General features: G+C 37.4%; 1 protein-coding gene across 2 annotated transcripts in view; it reads left to right on the top strand.

The window, feature by feature from the left end:
• The window catches only part of LOC117916299 (DNA polymerase epsilon catalytic subunit A-like), a 91,107-nt gene that overhangs the window by 51,546 nt on the left and 18,812 nt on the right, over positions 1 to 20,749 (top strand). For both annotated transcript variants that reach the window (XR_004651542.1, XM_034832253.1), the window contains exons 16-26: positions 8,670 to 8,788; positions 8,886 to 9,027; positions 9,106 to 9,200; positions 9,398 to 9,503; positions 9,624 to 9,703; positions 9,817 to 9,993; positions 10,574 to 10,661; positions 10,851 to 10,931; positions 11,023 to 11,166; positions 12,443 to 12,538; positions 12,743 to 12,943. Coding sequence is in view for 1 of the 2 variants with exons in the window: in XM_034832253.1 (XP_034688144.1) it covers positions 8,670 to 8,788; positions 8,886 to 9,027; positions 9,106 to 9,200; positions 9,398 to 9,503; positions 9,624 to 9,703; positions 9,817 to 9,993; positions 10,574 to 10,661; positions 10,851 to 10,931; positions 11,023 to 11,166; positions 12,443 to 12,538; positions 12,743 to 12,943 (1,329 nt within the window). In the remaining variant the exon portion in view is untranslated. The remainder of the gene's footprint in view (positions 1 to 8,669; positions 8,789 to 8,885; positions 9,028 to 9,105; positions 9,201 to 9,397; positions 9,504 to 9,623; positions 9,704 to 9,816; positions 9,994 to 10,573; positions 10,662 to 10,850; positions 10,932 to 11,022; positions 11,167 to 12,442; positions 12,539 to 12,742; positions 12,944 to 20,749) is intronic.

The raw sequence follows: 20,749 nt of genomic DNA, 5'->3' as shown, positions 1-20,749 counted from the left end.
TGAGTATTGAAGCCTTAATCATAGTAAAATTGGATAATGCATAGTGGCCTTCACTGGGGCCAATTTGATGCAATAATCAATATCGCTTGTAGAGCCCCTTAGCCATGTTGTGTACCATTACTCTAGGATTTTCCTTATGATAGTTACTAAATCTAAAAACAATTGTTTATTTCATGACCTTTTTTTCCCCATAAACAAGTATTATGAACCAATGAAGGAGATTCGAACTTGAGAAAATAACAGAAGCAAGAGTTATAGTTATCAGCTTGATACACATACATTTTGGGTGTAAATCCTAGTAGCTTAATCTTTTAGGAAAGGGAGTAACTTAACATGGTATCAAAGCTTTGGTTAACTGGGGGTTTCAAGTTCGTGTCTTCCCCTCATCTATTTATTTGTGATCACAGATTTACAGGTATGAGGCTACATGTGAGGGAGGATGTTAGGTTGATATGCATTGTGAGTTCAAATCCAAAGAGATTAAATGTTTAGGAAAATTACTAGCTTAGTAATAACTATTAAAGGCATGTCTAGGCTCAAGGCATAATGACTCCCTTGCTGTATCATCTTACTTGCTGAGGTGCATGTCCTGTTGGATAGGTGTGTCATGCATGTATATATATGTATATATTGCATTGATTTTCTATCAGATGCCTCTTTGAATGCTTGGAATCTTGATATTTTGTTGTTTGGATTGGTGGATAATATTTGATGATTATGAGTAATATGATAAGTGTTTGAATGTCTGCACTTACAAGATTTTATAAATTAGCACGAACATATGGGTTGCTCAAGTTTTGTGACAAGTTCCCAAGCACATTCTGAAGGCGCCTTGGGTTGCTCCTTGTGCCTAGGTCTAGGAGACTTTTGCTCCTCTTGAAATGATGATAAAGATGTTTTTTCATCTTGATATTCTAAACAAACAAAGAAATAATAGCAAGGTATTGCTTCCCCCACCAAAAATTCTCTTAAAGCAAAGTTTTGAACTGTCAATGAATCTAATAAGGAGTTTCAATGGTGAAAATTTTGAAAGATGGTTTACCAAGGGTACAATAAGAAACCTTTATAGCTCTATTGGTATCCTAACTATTATTTTGCAAATCATACTTATTTTTTATTGACAAAGTACCAAAGAGAATTTTTCTCCATGGGAACCTTTGAAGCTATTTGCCAAAAGGGTTTCAATTTCTAGAGAAATACCTTTAAGGTCTAACCAACATATCAATCTAGGCTTGCATAGTCTCCTAATTTCTAAGGTCATCTCTTTCATGATCCTCATACTTGGAGTTAAGAAAATCCCTTTGTAACTTATTCATAGAAGAAGCAACCGTACTAAGAGTTCTAAATATAGGTAGGAGAAAGGCTACATGCAGCCTAGAGTGAGTTTTTTTGGGTGGGAAGCAACGTGGGGAAAGGCTCTTACCTTTGACCAACTTCAAAAGAGAGGATGGCCTCTAGCGAATAGATGCTACCTTTGTCAAAGGCACGAAGAATCAATAGATCACATTCTTCTCCATTGCGCCAAGGCAAGGACTCTTTGGATGTTGCTTTCCTCTCTTTTTGGGGTGCAGTGGGTGCTGCCAGCCACAGTTAAGGCGACGCTTTTGGGTTGGGATGGGTCTTTTGTGGGAGAAAAGAGGAAGGGAGTTTGGAGAGCAAGCCCATTGTGTCTTTTTTGGACGGTTTGGAAGGCAAGGAACAAAGTTGCTTTTGAGGAAGAAGAACTGTCAATCCAAAGACCTAAGAATTCTTTTGTATATTTCCTTTGGTCGGAGATGAAAATGTTTATAAAAGATGGTCCTTCGACTTTAGTTGATTTTATTGATTGGGTGGGAACCCGTTGAGGGTGGGGTTTGGGCTGCATCTCCTTTCTTGGCTTCCAGCTGAGGAGTGGGGGGTGTTTTCTTCTTTGTAATCTTTAAGCCGCTGTTTTGGTGGCTTTTTTTAATGCAATTTTTATCCTTTACTTATCAAAAAAAAATATAGATAGGAGAAGCAATCCCTTTCTATATTATTTTTTGTAAGGTAACAATGTAGATAGGATGAAGTGAAAGGTATTTCCTGTGGTCAGATTACGAGGACAGTAGGAAGGACCCTCTGCTAAGTTGGAATCAGGTGCATGAACTAAAAAATAATGAAGAGCTTTGTGTCAGTAAGGTTACCTTAAGGAATAGAGCCTTTTGGGTACGTGGCTATGGACAACAACTCTTTGTGGTCTAGGGTTATTAAGAGCATCTATGTGTCACACTCCAATGATTGGGATGCCAACACCCTTGTCCTTTTTAAAAGCTATTAAACAAGTTTCTCACAAAATATCTAGCTTTCCTTGTTTTTTTGTTGGTAATGGAATCAAGATTTATTTTTTGAGAAAATGCTTGCTAGAAAAAATAGTACTTGCATCTATTGAATTCAAAGTGCATAAATGCAGCGGAAAATTTTTTAGTCAATGCTTCCCATAGATTGTGGTATCTAAAAGAATGATTTAGGGAAGGAGGCTTGCTTTGGTTGAGATACTTCAATCACCAAGGATCTTCTTACCCGATGTTGTTCTTTTGTATGCAAGGTTGTCTAGGCAAACTCCTAGAGCAAGGGCTGGGAAAGAAAGAGGGTGGTGGTTCCTAGGATTTTCCTTTTCAAGATTGTTTTTCATATTACATAAGAGTGCTTTATATGGACCTTAGGGTAGGGTATAAAGACCAAACTACCCTTAATTACCCAACCTTAGCTGTGACCGTCATAATGCACCCAAGATCATATGATGCACAACAATTTTTGAATTGCTCAATTAATTAATTGTATACTTAATTAAATAGCTCAAGTGAGGATCACTAGGCTCAAAGAATAACTGCCTCCAACAAAATAATTTTACAAAATTTTTATAATAATCTTCACTTAATTAAAGAAGATTAATTGCACTCGAATAGTCTATGCAAATTATAATGAAGCCATTAACTAATAAATGCTTTGTCTATGACCTACTATACCATTGCATTGTTCCCCATGAACTGATATCCCTATTTCAAATTGGAATTTGCCATCCACCTTTGGAATTACATCTTTATCCTTGGAGTTACAAATTCACCTTTTTTCTATGATAAATTGATATATCCATATCAGTGAGGGTAAATATCAAATTCCAACTTAATGGAATTACCATGACCATGGATTAAACTTGATTATTAACCTTAAGATTACTTGAAAAGATATAACTATTTCAAAATATCAAGATATAATAATGTTAATATTAAAGATCCATTTTACTGCATGTTGAATTAAATATTTACCTTAACTCAACAAGCATGTATGACCTTTTTATTTTTAGGATCTCACTCATATATGAACTCAAAGCAATTATTAATTCAACATTAGCTCAATGATCCTTCAAGATTGAGAATACATGCAACATAGTAGCTGAGAGAAAATACATGTCCAACTACTAGCATTTTTGACATGTATCTGTATATATTCAGTTCAATGTATAGCACATATACTGAGAGAAAAGATGAAAAGAATTTCTGTTAATATGATTTGCTAAATATATACAAAAACTAGATCAAGGCTAAACACAAGGAAGAAAAAAATGGGAAAATATCTATAAAAGTCCTACAGATACTGTACAACTACAAAATAATCTAAATATGGGAACGGATTGGCCTTATTAACAGCAGAATATTAGGCTATTCAATCAGGTTTGACTTCTTATCTTTAATTGTATAATCCTGCAGGCTGTCTGGCTTGATTTGATTTCGAATTCTCAACATAAATGCTAGCATATCTACCTCAAAACCTAATTCTAATGATCAAGACAATTCAATCCACTATATAGAAGGACTTAAATAAATAAAGCATCTGTAAAAATGTGTGCAAAATGAATCATACTGATATAATTAATAACATTTATTTGTGCCAAAAGTCTTACTTTTCTAGGCTAATTCAAATAGTGCCTTCAGTTCTCTAATCTTTTTATCTTATCTCTATTTGCTTTTTAGACTGATAGATTCTATTATTAGACATAATTTAGATTACTATTATCTATCCGTTCTTGAATTTTAATTTCCATTCTAAACTGTTGGACCATAAAAACAATGAATTTCCTTACTATTGCTTTTGTTTTTGCATGTCCACTTTAGCCTTTTATTCCATATTACTTGGTATATGGTCCCTTTCTCCTTTTGGGTTCTTTTTTGCTTGTTCTTTTTTTAGCTCTCGAGTAGTGAGGCTCCTATTTCCTCTTCCTTACAAGTGTCATTGGAAAGCTAATGCTTCTAAGAGTCAAGGCCTTTACATGCTCATAGCATAGAGAAAGGTTGACATCAATAATATGTTGCCTCTATGAAGGCCTTTTAGAGCTTTGAACCTTGAGTATTGTATTCCCTGTGCAACTCGGGTAGGTTAGCAAAATTAACAATCAACCTTAGCATACTTAAACTTAAAGATCATTGGCATAAGCTTGGCCCAACCAGAATTTTGATTGAGTAGTTTGATTAGGTTAGGTGGGCCATGGAGTCAGGTGACCCTTAATTCGAAGCTAACTCTAATTTAGTTTGTACTGTATTTTTTTTTTTTTTTTTTTTGTCTAATTCAACCAAAATCACTAAATCAAGTTGCCCATGCATAACTAAAATTGGCTCGATTTAGGTTGGTTTGAGTTGAGCTTGTCAAAGTTCTAGACATAATATAGGTGTTAGGGTAATGGTGAGACTATAGACCATCTTTTCATTCTCTATCCTCAAGAGCTAGCATTATGACATAAACTTTTTAGCTTATCGGTGTTGTTTGGATTCTCCAAAGATGTGTGGTTGATGTGTTGGTGATTGGAGGCCTGGATTTTGCAAGGTCTATTAGGAATAGGGTACTTTTGAAAGTAGCCACAATTTCTGTTCTTTGGGTGATTTGGCTAGAGAGAAATGTAAGAATAATTCTTAATAAATAGAGGTCAGTTTAGTAATTATAAGACTCATTTACTTCTTTTTTCCCATGGTTTTAAAAGACATGCTTTAAATGGGCCTAGGCTCAAGGTGCAACCACTCCCTAATTGTAGCAACTTGCTTGCCAAGACATGCACCTTATTGAAGAGGCATGCCTTGTCAACTTTACTATTTCTTTTTAAACATTTTAATTCTTGAAATTTCATCACTTTTTTATTGAATGCTTTTTTTTAAATGTTTGGAATCTTAAATTTTTTATTGATTGGATTAGGTTTTGAATCATATTTTATAAAATTAATATGCATCATAAGTTGCATTTTACTTCGCTCAAGTTCATGCCTTGTGTTGCGCCTTGCACCTAAACTATAAGAAATTTCTGCACCTTAGGTGCGCCTTGTGCTTTTTAAAACTATATTTTTTTCTTTTGTGTATTAATCTTTTTAGAGTTTTTAGGCAACATGGTTGGTATAATCATGTTGGATTGAAGGTCCATTTGTCACAATAGAAGTGAGGAGATAGTGGCTTTGTGAAAACCTCTCTCCTAGGCGATCTGAAGCTTAATTTTGATGTTTGCCTTCAAAACTCCAAGAGATGAGTATTTGTGGAGTTTTGGGAGAATATGGAGGAGTGGCTGACAACATAGTGGGTTCCTTCGAGTGATCTGCCTGAACCTAGCCTTATTAGGATGGCTTTGGCTTTGAAGCTATTAGATAGGTGCTCCTTTGAACTTTCTTAGTTGACACTGGAGAGGGGTAAGATTTCATGCCATTGTGCTGCCTTCCCTCAATTATGGATAAACCTATATTTATGTCCTTCATTATTCTCTTAATGAGCAAAATATCCAATATAAAAGGAAGGGTTTTTGCCAAACCCTATCTCATATAAACCACAATCTCTTCCCTCCTAAGCATTATGTTGTCCCTAACACCCACACATTCATCAGCATGGCAGTGTTACTTTCCCAAGCAGCACCAGTTATCGGCTGTTTGGGAGACATTGCCTATTGGATGGGTAGTCCCAAGCACGCCAATCTTGCATTCTATTGGCATTCAGCTATCCAAATACAAGCCATCTCCATCATCTCGTTTCCAGGGACTGGTGGTTTGATTTTTCTCTTGACACTTGGCCTACCTCAAGTAAACTCTTGATTTTTTGCACTTCTACATTGTCAAGGATCTTGAAGCTTCTTTCCCATTTTCTCAAACAATTTAAGATATAATTTATTTTAAGCTTGATTAATTTAAAAGTTTTGCTTTTAACTATCATGTTTCATTTTTTGATGCACTATATTTACTTTGGTGTTATTTTTTATGGTTTTACTATTCTATTTTGATGAGTTGTGTAATATTTCATTGATGTGATTTAAGATGTTGGATTGGAGTAAAAATTTATGTATCTAGATAATGATGAAACATGATCTAGATTGTGGTTGAATTCTTATAGATAAAAACATGAATTCTATTGGAGAAAGAATGTGCAGTTGTAATAATGTTGACCATGTTTTGATGTAAGGTTTCAGTAAGGATAGTTGTTGTTACTTGATAGTATAGGCATGGACTGAATGGCAAAGTTATATACTCCTGTTTATCTTGGAACGAGGCTGAGGCCATCGAGGAGCAAGGCTTGTGTGCTCACATCAGCAGAATCAAGTGCCATATGAGCAACAACTTGAACATCAGCACCCGCAGCCTGCAAATGGCACCTAAGCTGTAGCATGTGGTGCATCAATCAATGCATGTGGTCTTTGATTTTAAGTTTCAAATTAAAGGTGTATTTGGATTAGTTTTGGCTTTTAGAAATCAATTTGATTAATGTAATTGGGATTTTATTTGGATTAGGTAGCTATATTTCTACTAAGAGAGTCCTATTAGGAGAGTTTGAGTCTTATTAGGAGAAATTTTTGTCTGTTTGTAACTTTTTTTTTCTTTTATTTTTTATTTTTATAAATAACTAGCATGCATTAAACATGAAACAGTTTTTTCTTCCATATTAATTTGTTCTGTAGTGCTGGAATTGTTTGCACAAACTCTATTCTGGTTTTGTTTTTGTTTTTATATAAAGATCTTTGCTCTTCCAAGTCCTTGGTTTTGCATCACCTGTTACATTGTGTTGATTTTATATTTGTTTTCTCTATTTTTCTTTTTCTAAATGTTTATTTTCCATTTTACCTAGTAAGGTTGACTTTGGACTGCTGCTTTATTTAAGACAATGCTCATTTTGCATTTCTGTTCATTTGACCTAAGTCCTTTTACTAATGTAAAAAATCGTACATTTTCCCTCATCTAGTGAGGTTTAGATTATCTGTCTCTAGCACAAAATGAAAAAGAAAACTAGCAATTGGAGCAGAAAATGCTGTTTTGACAATGCAAATCTGTGCTGCCTTGCCCACCTAGAAGAAACCCGAGACAGGGCAGAGGTGGGAATCTCATTTCCCAGCAGAACCCCACTGCCTGCCCTTCCCTGGATCTGGTTTATGGATGTGGTGTGTTTAGGTTTTGGAGGCAGGGCTGGCATGGGGTGATCCATCTTGTTTTCCTCATGGAGAAGTAATGTTTGGAATTTTTCCCAAGCCTCTTGGATGGGGTTTGGCTATTTAGCCAGGTTCAGTGGTATTGTTTCAATGCCAGGCCTTAGCTTCTTCTCTGGGTTTTAGCGACTTCTGAGAAACTAAGGAGATAATTGTTTAGGCAGAGTTACTGGCATTGTTTGAAGGTATGACCTTAGCTTCTTCTCTGGATTTTAGCAACTTCTTAGTGGAAGCTGACTTGCTGTAGATGTCTCCTTAGTTTCTCAGAAAAAGTGAGATCCTTGGAAGTGAGACAACCGTCATACATTTTTTTTTGGTGATTTTTCTTTAGAGTTGGATTGTTACTTTAGATGGATCCCTTGTTAGAAGTGTTTGTTGGAGGGTTTTTAACTTACACAGCTCTGTACTTTGGTTTGAGATCAGCCTTCAATTGTTTCTTTAGTGTTTCTGGTTGTCCTTGTTTTTTTATGTATCTTAATTGTATTTTGGTCCTTCTAGGTTTGTGTGTTTGTGTGTATGTGTGTGTTATGTGTATTTTGATCATCCATGGAACTTTGTTGTTTCCAATCAAAAAATAGGTGATAATGTCAAATAGACAGAACTGTATAAGGATCATTGTTCCTGTCAATGATAGATAATCTTTTGTCCACCTGTGCAAACTGCTTTGAGACAGCCATATGCATGATAACCAAGAAGAGCCTAGAGGTGAAATGAATGTTTAAGGGCTCTAAAAAACTTGGGCTTTGATTAGTTTTTTAATTATCCTGCAAAACAAAACTAACAATTTTCTTTGACACTATGATATTGTTCAAGTGGTTGAGGTATGGTTTTAAGTTTTTTTTATCTTTTTCTTCAACTATCACTTCCAAATATCTGCTCCTGCAGTTCACAGAATACTTATAAATTAGTATGTTTTCTACCTTATGCTTAATACATGGAAATCACTTGCACTTCATTTGCATAATACTTCTATTTTGCATAATACTTCTATGTTCCTACTGGTACTCATGTTGGGGCAAGGAACTGCTTATTTACTTGTCTTTGAATGAGTAGGATTTGGATCAAGATGCTGTTTCCACAACAAAAGAATTCTCATTCTTTTTATTATCTTGCAAGTAAATTTATTTTGTCTGCTAACAGCTTTAGGTTGTTATTTCCTTTTGAGAAGTATATTTGCAATTAGTTTATTTGAGGTTCTTGTTGTTCAATTCCAGCCTTCGTCAATAGTTTCAGATGAGATTTGTACTGCATGTGATTTTAATCGTCCAGGCAAAAATTGTCTTCGTAAACTTGAATGGGTTTGGCGTGGAGAGGCATTCATGGCGAAGAAAAGGTTTATTTTTCTTGTTCCCAGATTATGCATGGGGTATTTCAGGAAAGACTGTTTCTTATAATTGCTTATGGATGTTTTTTGAATTTTTTACGATCAGTGACTATTATCATTTGAAGAGACAAATTGAGTCTGAGTTAGTTGATGGTGAAGATAACCGGTTCTCAAAATCTTTTATTGACCTGCCTAAGACAGAGCAACAGCTGAAGCTCAAAGAGCGCTTAAAGAAATACTGCCAAAAGGTATATTTTTTAGACCATTTCTAGAAAGGAAAATGTTTGTCTAAGTAATATCTAGCTATATTTTGGTTTCTTCCATAGGCTTATAAACGGGTACTTGACAAGCCAGCCACTGAACTTCGAGAAGCAGGGATTTGCATGCGGGAAAATTCTTTTTATATTGACACTGTCCGCAGGTGAGCAGCTCAGATTGTGTGAGGTTGACATTTTTATGTTTGCTATTAAACTATGTAGTAGTTTCCTCTATTAAGCAGAGTTTTTTCTTAACTTGTCAGGGGATATTTAGATATCTATGGCTGAAACCTGGCAAAAAGGCTTTGTTGAGTTAATTAGTTTTATATTAAATCATATTTTTTTGCTTTGCTGGTTTAAGTTTTCGAGATAGAAGATATGAGTACAAAGGACTTAATAAGGTTTGGAAGGGGAAGCTATCAGAAGCCAAGGCTAGTGGAAATTCTATAAGGATCCAGGAAGCACAAGTATGAATACCACACTGTAGTTATTTTTTTAATTTTAAATCCAGAGTCTTAATTTTTTTTTTCCTTGTGTGGTAGCATAATTTTCCTATGGTGACTGGAGTTGCTTCTTAATGTTTATAGGATATGGTTGTTCTCTATGATTCACTACAACTTGCTCATAAATGTATTCTCAATTCCTTCTATGGATATGTCATGCGCAAGTGAGTTTATGTCCTCTATTTGATTTTATAATTTCATCTTATAGTTTAGGTTTTTTAACTTGGCCTTTCATGATTTTGTTATCCTAAAAAATCTTTTACATTGTTTTGTTCAGGGGTGCAAGATGGTACTCGATGGAAATGGCTGGAGTTGTTACCTATACTGGAGCAAAAATCATACAGAATGCCCGCTTATTGATTGAAAAAATTGGAAGACCACTTGAACTAGACACTGATGGTATCTGGTGTGTGTTACCTGGATCTTTTCCAGAGAACTTCACCTTTAGAACAAAGTATGCTTTTGCTCTCTGAAATTGATACATTCATTAGTGCATCATAATTATTATTATTATTATTATTATTTTATCAGATACAAACAAATGTATTAATTGATAATAAAAACATGAGAAGTCCTCCCCATGATGTACAAAACTAATGAAAAGAAACTAAGTAAATCTCCACAAAACAAGGATGGCTATACAATAAGGACAAAAGGCCTATACAAGTATAACAACACCAACGCCTGTAACCCATCCCTAATGTGTACAAATCGAGAGCCAATTAAGCTGAATAACACTCGAAGGGTAGGTTTTAAAAATGTTTGTACACTAAGCCCAAAAAGAAACATAGAAATGAAGCAAATCCCACAATTATGAATGGTGCATCATAATTGTCCCACAATTAGTGCATTCAAAGGGTAGTGCATCATAATTATGAATGGTCCCAAATATTTAGTATTTTATATGGCTTTTTTTAACTACTTAAATGAGGTAGTTTCAGAAGCAATATTTTGACTAAAAGAACTTGGCACTGGCCTACTTATGAATGGTATTTTTCTAAAGATACTGACCACTTTTGTGGAACACATTTCAGAGACTTGAAGAAGAAGTTGACAATTTCATATCCTTGTGTTATGCTAAATGTTGATGTGGCTAGAAATAATACAAATGATCAATACCAGGTAAGCTTAGGAAGCTCTTCTTCTTTTTGTACCTCTTCCCTGTATTTCTGTTTTATCCATTTCTAGATGTGAGGGTACTATTTCTTCTTTGCAAGAACTGTATCTTTAATGAAGTGCAATATTTGCTTTCAGAAGCACTTTGCCTCTCTGAGTAACTAGCACACTGCTTCTAACTAATATTTCTAACAGACACTCATTGATCCCATCAATAAAACATATGCAACACATAGTGAATGCTCTATTGAATTTGAAGTGGATGGACCATACAAGGTAATATGAGAAGTAACTTATTGTCATCTCTGCCTTTTTGTTTTGATTTTTATAATACTCATGATTATTTGGCATTCTTTCTGGCTCATAGGCAATGATTCTTCCAGCTTCCAAGGAAGAAGGAATTTTGATTAAAAAACGCTATGCTGTCTTCAATGATGATGGAACTCTTGCAGAGCTTAAGGGTTTTGAGATCAAGCGTAGAGGTGAGCTGAAGCTCATCAAAGTTTTCCAGGTATCTCCCCCTTTTGTCCAAAAGTTCCTGTATCATTGGACTTAAGTTTTTCCTGCTTTATATTTGGAATTGCTTATTTGCTTCTATTGCATGCATTACAACCTATTTTTATTAACCCTATATTGAAGTTATCATTTGTTCATTCCAATTCTCCCAATCTGCATGTTACGAACTATGATACATGTGTTGATGTATCTTTTTGTGTATGTAATGGTGTGAGTCTATACATTCTCCACCCTGACCTGTTAACTACTAAAGGATTGTTTCCAACTCATTGGGAAACCCTTCATTTATAAAAGGGATGTGACTCATATGAAAAGCGATGGAAAGCCAAAATGACCTTTATTATTACAAATGTGGTTCAACAAAACCTTTCACTGTAATTTGCAAAGTCTAACTAAAGAGATGGTGTTCTCTTTGCCACAAGTTGGGATTGCCCAGATTAGTAAACCTTCATGATCCAGTTATGATTTAATTGAGGCGGGGAAAGCCATTCATGAACAATTCGCTTTCAAGTCCCCATTTTCATTTAAGACTTCCAGAGTTCTGCTTTATTTTGGAAGTCAAAAGCCAATTGACATCCTAGAATACATTCTTCCAAGAAAGCAACACTAAAAGTCATGCAATGCAAATATAGACAGGAGATTGGTGTAGGATACCAATATGAAGTGTCTGGCACATCGACCTTGAAAATTTTAAAATGTAATATGGGTTTGCTATTGTGTGTTTTATGGGCACATGTTTTGACATCTTGAAACCCAAAAAGTATAAACTTGGCATATCAGTGAATTGGTTGTTTCTGAACACAAAGAAGGATAAAGCTATGTGCTGCATCATGCTTCTCTCATTCATGGCTTAGGAAAATATACAACATTTAGTGAAACGTCAGAAACTAACAAAAAATGTTATTGTAAGTCTTATCTTTTAGGCATCCCTTCTAGCAAATAAATAGGGATCCATCTTAAGAATCTGCTCACTTGGCTGATCAGGAACGAATAGATTGAGAAATCTTTCATAGTTAATTAAGTTTTTACTCACCCTTTTTATTTAATGAGGAGGAGAAAAGTTATGTAGATAGATTAATATGCTTAAACCATCTTGTTAAAATGAAATTTTATCTTGTTATTCAGTGGGTTTGTGTTCTTAACAAGACCTGGAATATAATGCCTTCGTCTACTATGTACTTCTGATTATCCTATTATGACCTTTTGAATGAAAATTACAAATTTATGTTCCAGATTTCATTTTCTAACCTGAAATGGCTGCTTGTTTCCAGGCTGAGCTTTTTGACAAGTTCCTTCATGGTTCATCCTTAGAGGAATGCTATGCAGCAGTGGCTTCAGTTGCAAACCGTTGGCTCGATCTTCTTGATGTATGTTAAAATGTCTTCTTATATACAACAAGAAGCACCGACTTTTCTTAAAAATAAAAAAAGTTATTTTCATTACTTTGTAGTTTTTTGAGGGACTTCTTGCTTTTTATCTTTTCATTTTTCATCATCATTGAGGATGTGGATAGTTACTCAAGTCAAGGGTGAATAATGGGAATAAGGCTAATAGATTCTTCTTTTTGTCAGAATCAAGGGAAGGATATTGTGGATAGCGAGTTGCTTGATTACATATCGGAATCAAGCACCATGAGCAAGTCTTTAGCAGATTATGGCGAGCAAAAGTCATGTGCAGTGACCACTGCTAGACGGCTGGCTGATTTTCTTGGTGATACGATGGTTAAAGATAAAGGACTTCGTTGCCAGTATATAGTTGCATGCGAGCCAAGGGTAGGTTTATTGTTTCGGCTTGAGGCATACATATACTATGTGTCCTTTCAAATATGTATTTGGTCCTGCTAATTAATTCTGGTTTACTAATACTGATGGTTGGACTTCTATCTTAGGATTTCTATTGCAAGGTTTTGATCTGGATAAAGGCATTATAAAAAAGAAAAGAAGTGTAAATCACCCACAAAGAAAAGTGTAAATAAATGTAAACTATGATGAGAAATTGCTAAAATGACTAGTCTTGATTATGCTTGAAATTGTTATTATTATCTTTGATAAGATATAAAAACTGTGCCAGTGATTAGTAAAGAAGGAATGAATACAAGAATGGGTAAGCAATCCTTCAAACCTGATAGAAGAATAAAGAAGCTAAAATATAACTGTTAGCCTGATATACATTTTTAACAATTATTCAACAGTTTAAGCTTTTGACTCAATTGGTAGCTTAACATGGTATCGAAGCCTTAATTTTCTGGAGGTCATAAGTTCCAACCTCATTAGTTTTGCTAAAAGATGCAAATCCTCTATGCTGTGACTAACATTTTCAATAGTTATTAGAGGACTGGTTAAGAGAAGGAAAGAATTAGCTGCGTAGTTTACAATTTGATCCAAAAATGTTGGTATTCTACCTGAACTAAGGGCCAAAAAAATGAAGGTTGAAAAGTTTGAAGTGGAGAAAAAGTCTTTCTAGGTAAAGTTTGAAGGATCGAATGGGGGAACTTGGGTATTAGTAACAGAAAGGAGCCGAGGTTTTGTTGTCTCAGTAGGATTTGGAAAAGAGGAGTTGGATTGGTTGACGGAGCATTTGAAGAAAGCTGTGGAGTTGGAGGCTTCCAGGGGATTTATATGAAAGATTAGGGGCAAGACTAAGACTCACTTGATGGAGATTTGTTTCAATAATAGAGGGCGTTTCATGAAAATTACAGAAATTGTTACAAAAAGGAAACCTTTACTTCTTGTCGTCCTCGAGGGTGTTAAAGGCAATGGGTGGGAAGACCTTAGGAAGGCGATTATTTCAGTGCAAGAGTATTCTGATCAAGCTGGAGGAGCTTCAAAGGAGACGTTTGGAGATACTCAGATGAGTAAGGGCATTTACAGAGGTGGCCGGTCATACGCATAAGTGGTTGCAGAGGATGGATATAGGACTGGAGTTCTGTTGTCAGCTGGAAAATGGGCCAGAGCTATAATTTGCGAATGCAAAGGAAAAGTCCAAGACTGGACTCACGAAGGAAAAGCTATCGTGAGGATGATGGACATGAAAGGAATGATGTCTATAACTCCCATTTCCGCTTTCAAGGGGTGTTTCTTTGTGGGTTCAGCAAGGAGAGCAGAATGGTTTCAAGAGCAGGGAAGACTTTTAGTGAAAGGAAGGCCTGTTCTCCTGAGGAAATGGTCGCCAAGTGAAAATATGGTTGTTTTCGGAAAATTCAGAAGGGGTTGGTTAGAATTGAAAGGTCTTTCTTTTCACTTGTGGGATGAAGATTAGTTGAAATTCATTTTGAAGAAGTGGGGGAGGGTAACGAAGGTGGCAAGGGAATAATTGAAGCTGATGGACTTGACGAAGGTGAAACTGTGGGTGGAGATGCTTCCAAATGTCGTGCTACTAGCGTTGCTTGAGGTGGAAGATGGGGCCTGGACATTTACAGTCGCAGTTTCAGTCACCGGAGAAGTTGATGAAGACGACATTGTCACGTCCGAGACAACCCGTAGCAGGGACAAGTTCTTGAAAGAGGGAGGTTGCATCTCTCAATCGACAAAAATTGTAGAGGGGCTACGAGGTAGTATTAGGGATAATGAGTGCTACAATAGGAGGCTTCTTCCCCGGTCAATTTATCGGTGCTCAAGTACAAGATTGGTGGCCAAAAGGGAGAATGGTTGGGGAGGGAGCAGTCTGGGCCCAGCAGAAGAAACTTTCTCTAGGCCCACAGTGCTTGAGCCTTTGTTTAAAGCCTAGCCTGTAAGGGCCTAGAGAGGGACGAAGAATCATGGGCTTCACGTTGGCCTAGATGTTCCTCAAGTCCACAAGACTGTAGCGGCATCGTCTCCATTTCTTGAGCGAGATGGTTCTTCTGCAAAGGCGATCACACTGCTTGCAAACTTTCAAGGTCCAGTCGATGTGAGGGCCGATGTCGAGGCTATCTCTGGAGAGAATGGTCGGGCCTTTGGTTAAAGGGCCAGTCTCTTTCCAACCCTAGCCCACCTTCAGACTCTATCGTGGGCTGTAAGTTAAAAGGCCTATTGGGGTTGGGCCAAAGCTTAGGAGGAACGATGTCCTCTAGTAAGAAAGGTCGGTCTCGAAGGGAAGAAAATGTAGCGAGAAAGGGGAAAGCTCCCGTGGATTAGATGAGAGGCTCTACGTAGAAGGAAGAGATGATAGTTTCAAATAAGATGTGGACCACCCTCTTCCTTCCAAGTGTTGATCACCGACAAGGACATCGGAGTAGCAGCGAGCCTCTTTTCCTACGAAAATCATCGTTGTTTAGCGAAGTTCGCAATTTGGAAGAGGATTTAGGGACGGGATCTCAGATGAAACGAGGAATCAGAGAGAGTCCTCTCTTTCGCTGTCTTTTGTCAAGGAATAGTAAGCGGTGTTCGAGGGAAGAGACCTCGACGTCAAGAGGAGAGGCAGATCCACGAAATTCCCATTTCAAAGAAGACAAAGAAGGTTTTTTGGGCCGAGTGGGGTCCGATCTTCATGGTTCTATAGTCATGGATTTACCTTCTATTTCAGAAATCAGAGGTAAAAGACTCATCTTTGAGGGGATTTGTGAAACTCCGGGAGTGGAAAACATGGAGGTATGTCTGCCCTTTCCTTCTCAGCCACCCGAGTCTTCTTCTTTCCCTTCTTGTAGTCTAGAACTTCCTTTGCCGAGTCCCTTTGGTCCACATCTCCTTAGTTCAATCTCTCTTTCTCAGTCTCCTAGGGAAAATCAAGTTATTTCTGAAATTTTTTCTGAAAAAGGCGTTGTTGGCACTTTTTATCAAAAATATGTTGGCATTCTTGTCCGTGATGAGGAGGAGAACCAGTGTGCCTTATCAAACCAATTGTCCGAGAGTTTTACCCCTAGGAAGTCTAAACCTAGCTCGCCTAAGGAGGATTCCAACCTGTTGTCAGGTAGTCAGGGGGATATTGTGGTATCCCCATCAGGCGATTTCCTTATTGATGGCCTGTCCCGCAGGAAAATGGCTAAAGTGTGAGAGGTTTTATGCTCTCTGGATATTAAGGTTTATTCCAGGAGGAAAAACAGTGGCTTCACAGGTAATTGAGACCTAGTGGATTTGGTTTGGAGGGTTAGGGTCTGTGAGTTTTTCCATGAAAATTATCAACTGGAACACCAAGGGTTTGGGTTCAAGGAATAAGCGAAGGGTGGTTAAATATTTTCTAAGGTCAGAGAATCCGGATGTTGTGATGATTCAGGAAACAAAAAAGGAGAAGTGTGATAGAAGGTTTGTGGGTAGTGTCTGGACGGTCAGAAATAAGGATTGGGTTGCTCTTCCGACGTCCGGGGCTTCAGGTGGGATTTTGATCAATTGAGACTCAAAAAAACTGCGTAGTGAGGAGGTGGTAATAGGATCTTTCTCGGTCTCAGTCAAGTTCTCTTTGGACAGTTGTGGACCTCTTTGGATATCCACAGTTTATGACCCAAATAATCCCTCACTTAGGAAGGATTTTTGGGTGGAAATTTTTGACATTTATGGCCTAACTTTTCCGTTATGGTGTGTGGGCAGTGATTTTAATATCATAAGGAGAAGTTCAGAAAAATTGGGGGGTTCTAGTCTAACTTCAAGCATGAAGGACTTTGATAGTTTTATAAGAGAATGTGAATTGCTTGATCCACCTCTTTGGAACGCATCATTCACTTGGTCAAATTTGCAAGAGTCTCCCGTGTGTAAGAGATTGAACTGTTTTCTTTACTCAAATGAGTGGGGGCAGCTCTTTCCCCAAGGCCTTCAAGAAGCCCTTATTAGAAGGACCTCGGATCATTGGCCAATTGATTTGGATACCAACCCGTTCATGTGGGGCCCAACACCTTTTAGGTTTGAGAATATGTGGTTGCAACATACTAGTTTCAAGGAGAACTTTAGAAATTGGTGGAGAAGTTTTCAAGGAAATGGATGGGAAGGCCACAAGTTCATGAGGAGATTACAATCTGTTAAAGCCAAATTGAAGGAGTGGAATAAAGTTTCTTTTGGAGAGCTTAATGAAAAGAAAAAAAGTATCCTCGATGATTTAGCTAACTTTGATGCCATTGAGCAAGTATGGGGTCTCACTTTTGATTTGTTAAATCAAAGAACCTTAAGAAAAGGGGAGCTAGAGGAATTAATTTTGAGGGAGAAAATCCATTGGAGACAAAACGTAGGGTGAAATGGGTTAAGAAAGGGGATTGTAACTCTTAAGTTTTTTCATAAAGTGGCTAATGGCAGGCGAAATAGGAAATATATCAAGGTGTTGGAGAATGAAGGGGCTTAGTGTTGAATAATGCCGGAAGTATCACAGATGAGATCTTACTTTACTTTGAAAAGCTCTACGCGAGTCCTACAGGAGAGTCTTGGAGCGTTGAAAGATTAGATTGGTCCCCTATTTCGGAAGAGAGCGCATTAAGGTTGGATTCCCCTTTCATTGAAGAAGAGATTTCAAAGGCCATTTTTTAGTTGGATAGGGACAAGGCACCGGGGCCTGATGGCTTTACCATTGCAGTATTCCAAGATTGTTGGGATGTGATTAAGGAGGATTTAGTGAGAGTGTTTGCAGAATTTCATAGGAGCGGAATTATCGATCAAAACACTAATGCCTCCTTCATTGTTCTGTTACCCAAAAAGAGTTTGACAAAGAAAATCTCAGATTACCCATTAGTTTGATCACTAGTCTCTACAAGATAATAGCCAAAGTGCTTTCAGGGCGTCTAAGAGGGGTTCTACATGAAACCATCCACTCTACTCAAGGCGCTTTTGTTCAAGGGAGAAAAATTCTGGATGCGGTTCTCATAGCCAATGAGATAGTGGATGAGAGAAGACGATCAAGGGAGGAAGGTGTCGTCTTCAAAATTGACTTTGAAAAGGCTTACGATCACGTGAGGTGGGATTTTTTGGATCAAGTGTCGGAGAAGAAGGGGTTCAGTCCTAGATGGAGGAAATGGATGAGTGGATGTTTGTCCTCGGTATCTTATGCAATCTTGGTGAATGGAAGCGTTAAAGAGTGGGTTAAGGCATCTAGAGGATTAAGACAAGGTGACCCTTTATTCCCTTTTTTGTTTACTTTAGTCGCAGATGTACTGAGCAGGATGCTATTGAGAGTAGATGAAAGAAATATGTTGGAGGGTTTCAGGTGGGTAGAAACAAAACTAGGGTGTCCCATTTGCAATTTGTTGATGATACCATTTTCTTTTCTAACACTAGGGAGGAAGATTTGCAGACTCTCAAGAATCTTTTGCTAGTGTTTGGGCACATTTCTGGGCTCAAGGTCAACCTTGACAAGAGTAATATTTATGGCATCAATCTTGATCAGGTTCATCTTTCAAGATTGGCTGAGATGCTTGATTGCAAGGCTTCTGGCTGGCCTATACTCTATCTGGGTCTTCCTTTGGGAGGAAACCCCAAGACGTGTGGCTTTTGGGATCCAATGATTGAGAGAATCTCAAGAAGATTAGATGGGTGACAAAAGGCTTACTTATCCTTCGGGGGAAGGATAACTCTTATCCATTCTTGCCATACCCATATGCCCTGTTACTTCCTTTCCTTATTTAAGTTACCCACTTCAGTGGCTACAAAAATCGAGAGGTTGCAAAGGGATTTTTTATGGTCAGGGATTGGGGAAGGCAAAAGAGATCATTTAGTGAGATGGGATGTTGTGTGTAAACCAAAGACAATAGGGGGTTTGGGTTTTGGGAATATTTCTTTGAGGAATCTCGCTCTTTTAAGGAAATGGCTGTGGAGGTACCCTAGAGAGGGTTCAACTCTATGGCATCAGATCATATTAAGCATTTATGGTTCACACTTTAATGGTTAGGATGTTAACACTTTAATCAGATGGTCACATCGTTGTCCTTGGAAGGCTATTGCACAAGTCTTTCAGGAGTTTTCCTTGTTTACTCGGTTTGTGGTAGGAAATGGGGAAAGAATTTGGTTCTGGGAAGATTTGTGGTGAGGGGACCAACCTTTGGGAACCCAATATCCAAGATTATTTAGAGTAGTCTTGGATAAAAATATTCCTATTTCTTCAGTTCTCGGTTTTACTTGGCCTTTCTCTTGGAATTTAAATTTTCGCCGTAACCTTTCAGATTTGAGATAGAGGACTTAGAAGGCCTCATGCGGTTACTTGATGGATTGCATCTATCTCCTTCGGTTCCAGATGCCAGATTTTGGCCATTATCTTCTTCATGGCTTTTTTCAATCAAATCTTTCTTTCTAGCATTATCTCAATTTTCTGGATCTTCTCAGGTTTTCCCTTCTAAGTTCGTTTGGAATTCTCAAGTCCCTTTCAAAGTGAAGTCCTTTGTCTGGTTAGTGGCACACAAGAAGGTGGATACTAATGACATGCTACAAGTGAGAATACCCTACAAAGCCCTTAGTCCTGATATTTGTATTCTGTGCATGAAGCATGGGGAATCAGCAGATCACCTTTTCCTTCATTGTTCCTTGACGATTGGGTTGTGGCATAGATTATTTCAGTTAGCTAAGACGGATTGCGTCCCCCCGAGGAGCATCTTTGACATGATGTCCATCAAATTTAATGCTTTTGGTTCATCTAAGAGGGGGATAGTTTTGTGGCAAGTTGCGAGCATCGCTCTAATTCGGGTTGTGTGGTGGGAAAGAAACGCGAGGATTTATGAGGATAAAGCAAGGAATTCAAAGTATCTTTGGGACTCTATTGTTTTCCTTGCTTCTCTTTGGGCTTTCTGTTCCAAGGTTTTTAAGGGGACTCCGCTTAATGTGTTACAACTTGATTGGTTAGCGGTGTGTACTCCATAAGGAATGGTCCATTATAGAGAGTTTGCTTGTTTTATAGTGTAATTTCTTGTAGTTTAGTTTTCTTTGGCGGGAGGATTTCTCATCCTTCTTATTGTACTTCTTTTTATCTATCAATATATCTCTGTATTGTTTCCAATAAAAAAAAATAAGTTCCAACCTCATTGCATGTTTATTTTTCTATTTATTGGGCTTACATTCAAGCACAAAGAAGGCTACCTGTAAGGCAGGGCGTTAAAGCCTTAGCCCAATTTGACCTGATATGCATTATGGGTCCACCATTTAAGTGTAGTAAAATTTGTAGTATAATATCATATCATAGACTTGGTTTATTAGAGGTTCATATGCATTGTTGGTCCATTACCTAATTGTTTAAGCTTTTGGGCTAGTTGGTTGGTTCAACAATAACTATCTACCAACTGCCAATTACATAGCCCCCTGTAATACAACCTAAAGTAAAATAATTTTCGCCTCCTGAAAGTTTTAATGATAGGTAGCAAATCCTCAACGAAAGGCTCTGGCAAAAAGGCTCCTTGCTTGGACAATCTATTCGGTTTTTGTTTTTCTGACTAAGCAACCAACGTGCACCTGGCTTCTGAAGACATCTGCTAGTTTCCACCTCCACACCCTGTTTCCAAGGCTCCGCTTTCCTTTCTACACCCACTAATTTTTATTTTTTGATAAGCAAACAGAGAATCTATTGAAAGAGCACCAATGAAAGGGGGCACACCCTAAGTATACAGGAAGTGTACTAAAAAAAAAAAGAATACTGACAGGTATCTACACAAAACAGCCTTAAAACCAAACCATCTGCAGCTAAGACTATCTATGAAGGCCAAC

This window comes from Vitis riparia, chromosome 6 (assembly GCF_004353265.1).
Source record: "Vitis riparia cultivar Riparia Gloire de Montpellier isolate 1030 chromosome 6, EGFV_Vit.rip_1.0, whole genome shotgun sequence".
In the NCBI taxonomy this organism is placed as follows: domain Eukaryota; kingdom Viridiplantae; phylum Streptophyta; class Magnoliopsida; order Vitales; family Vitaceae; genus Vitis; species Vitis riparia.
Note: the sequence above shows the minus strand (reverse complement) of the source record. Positions and strands in the feature narration are given on the sequence as shown.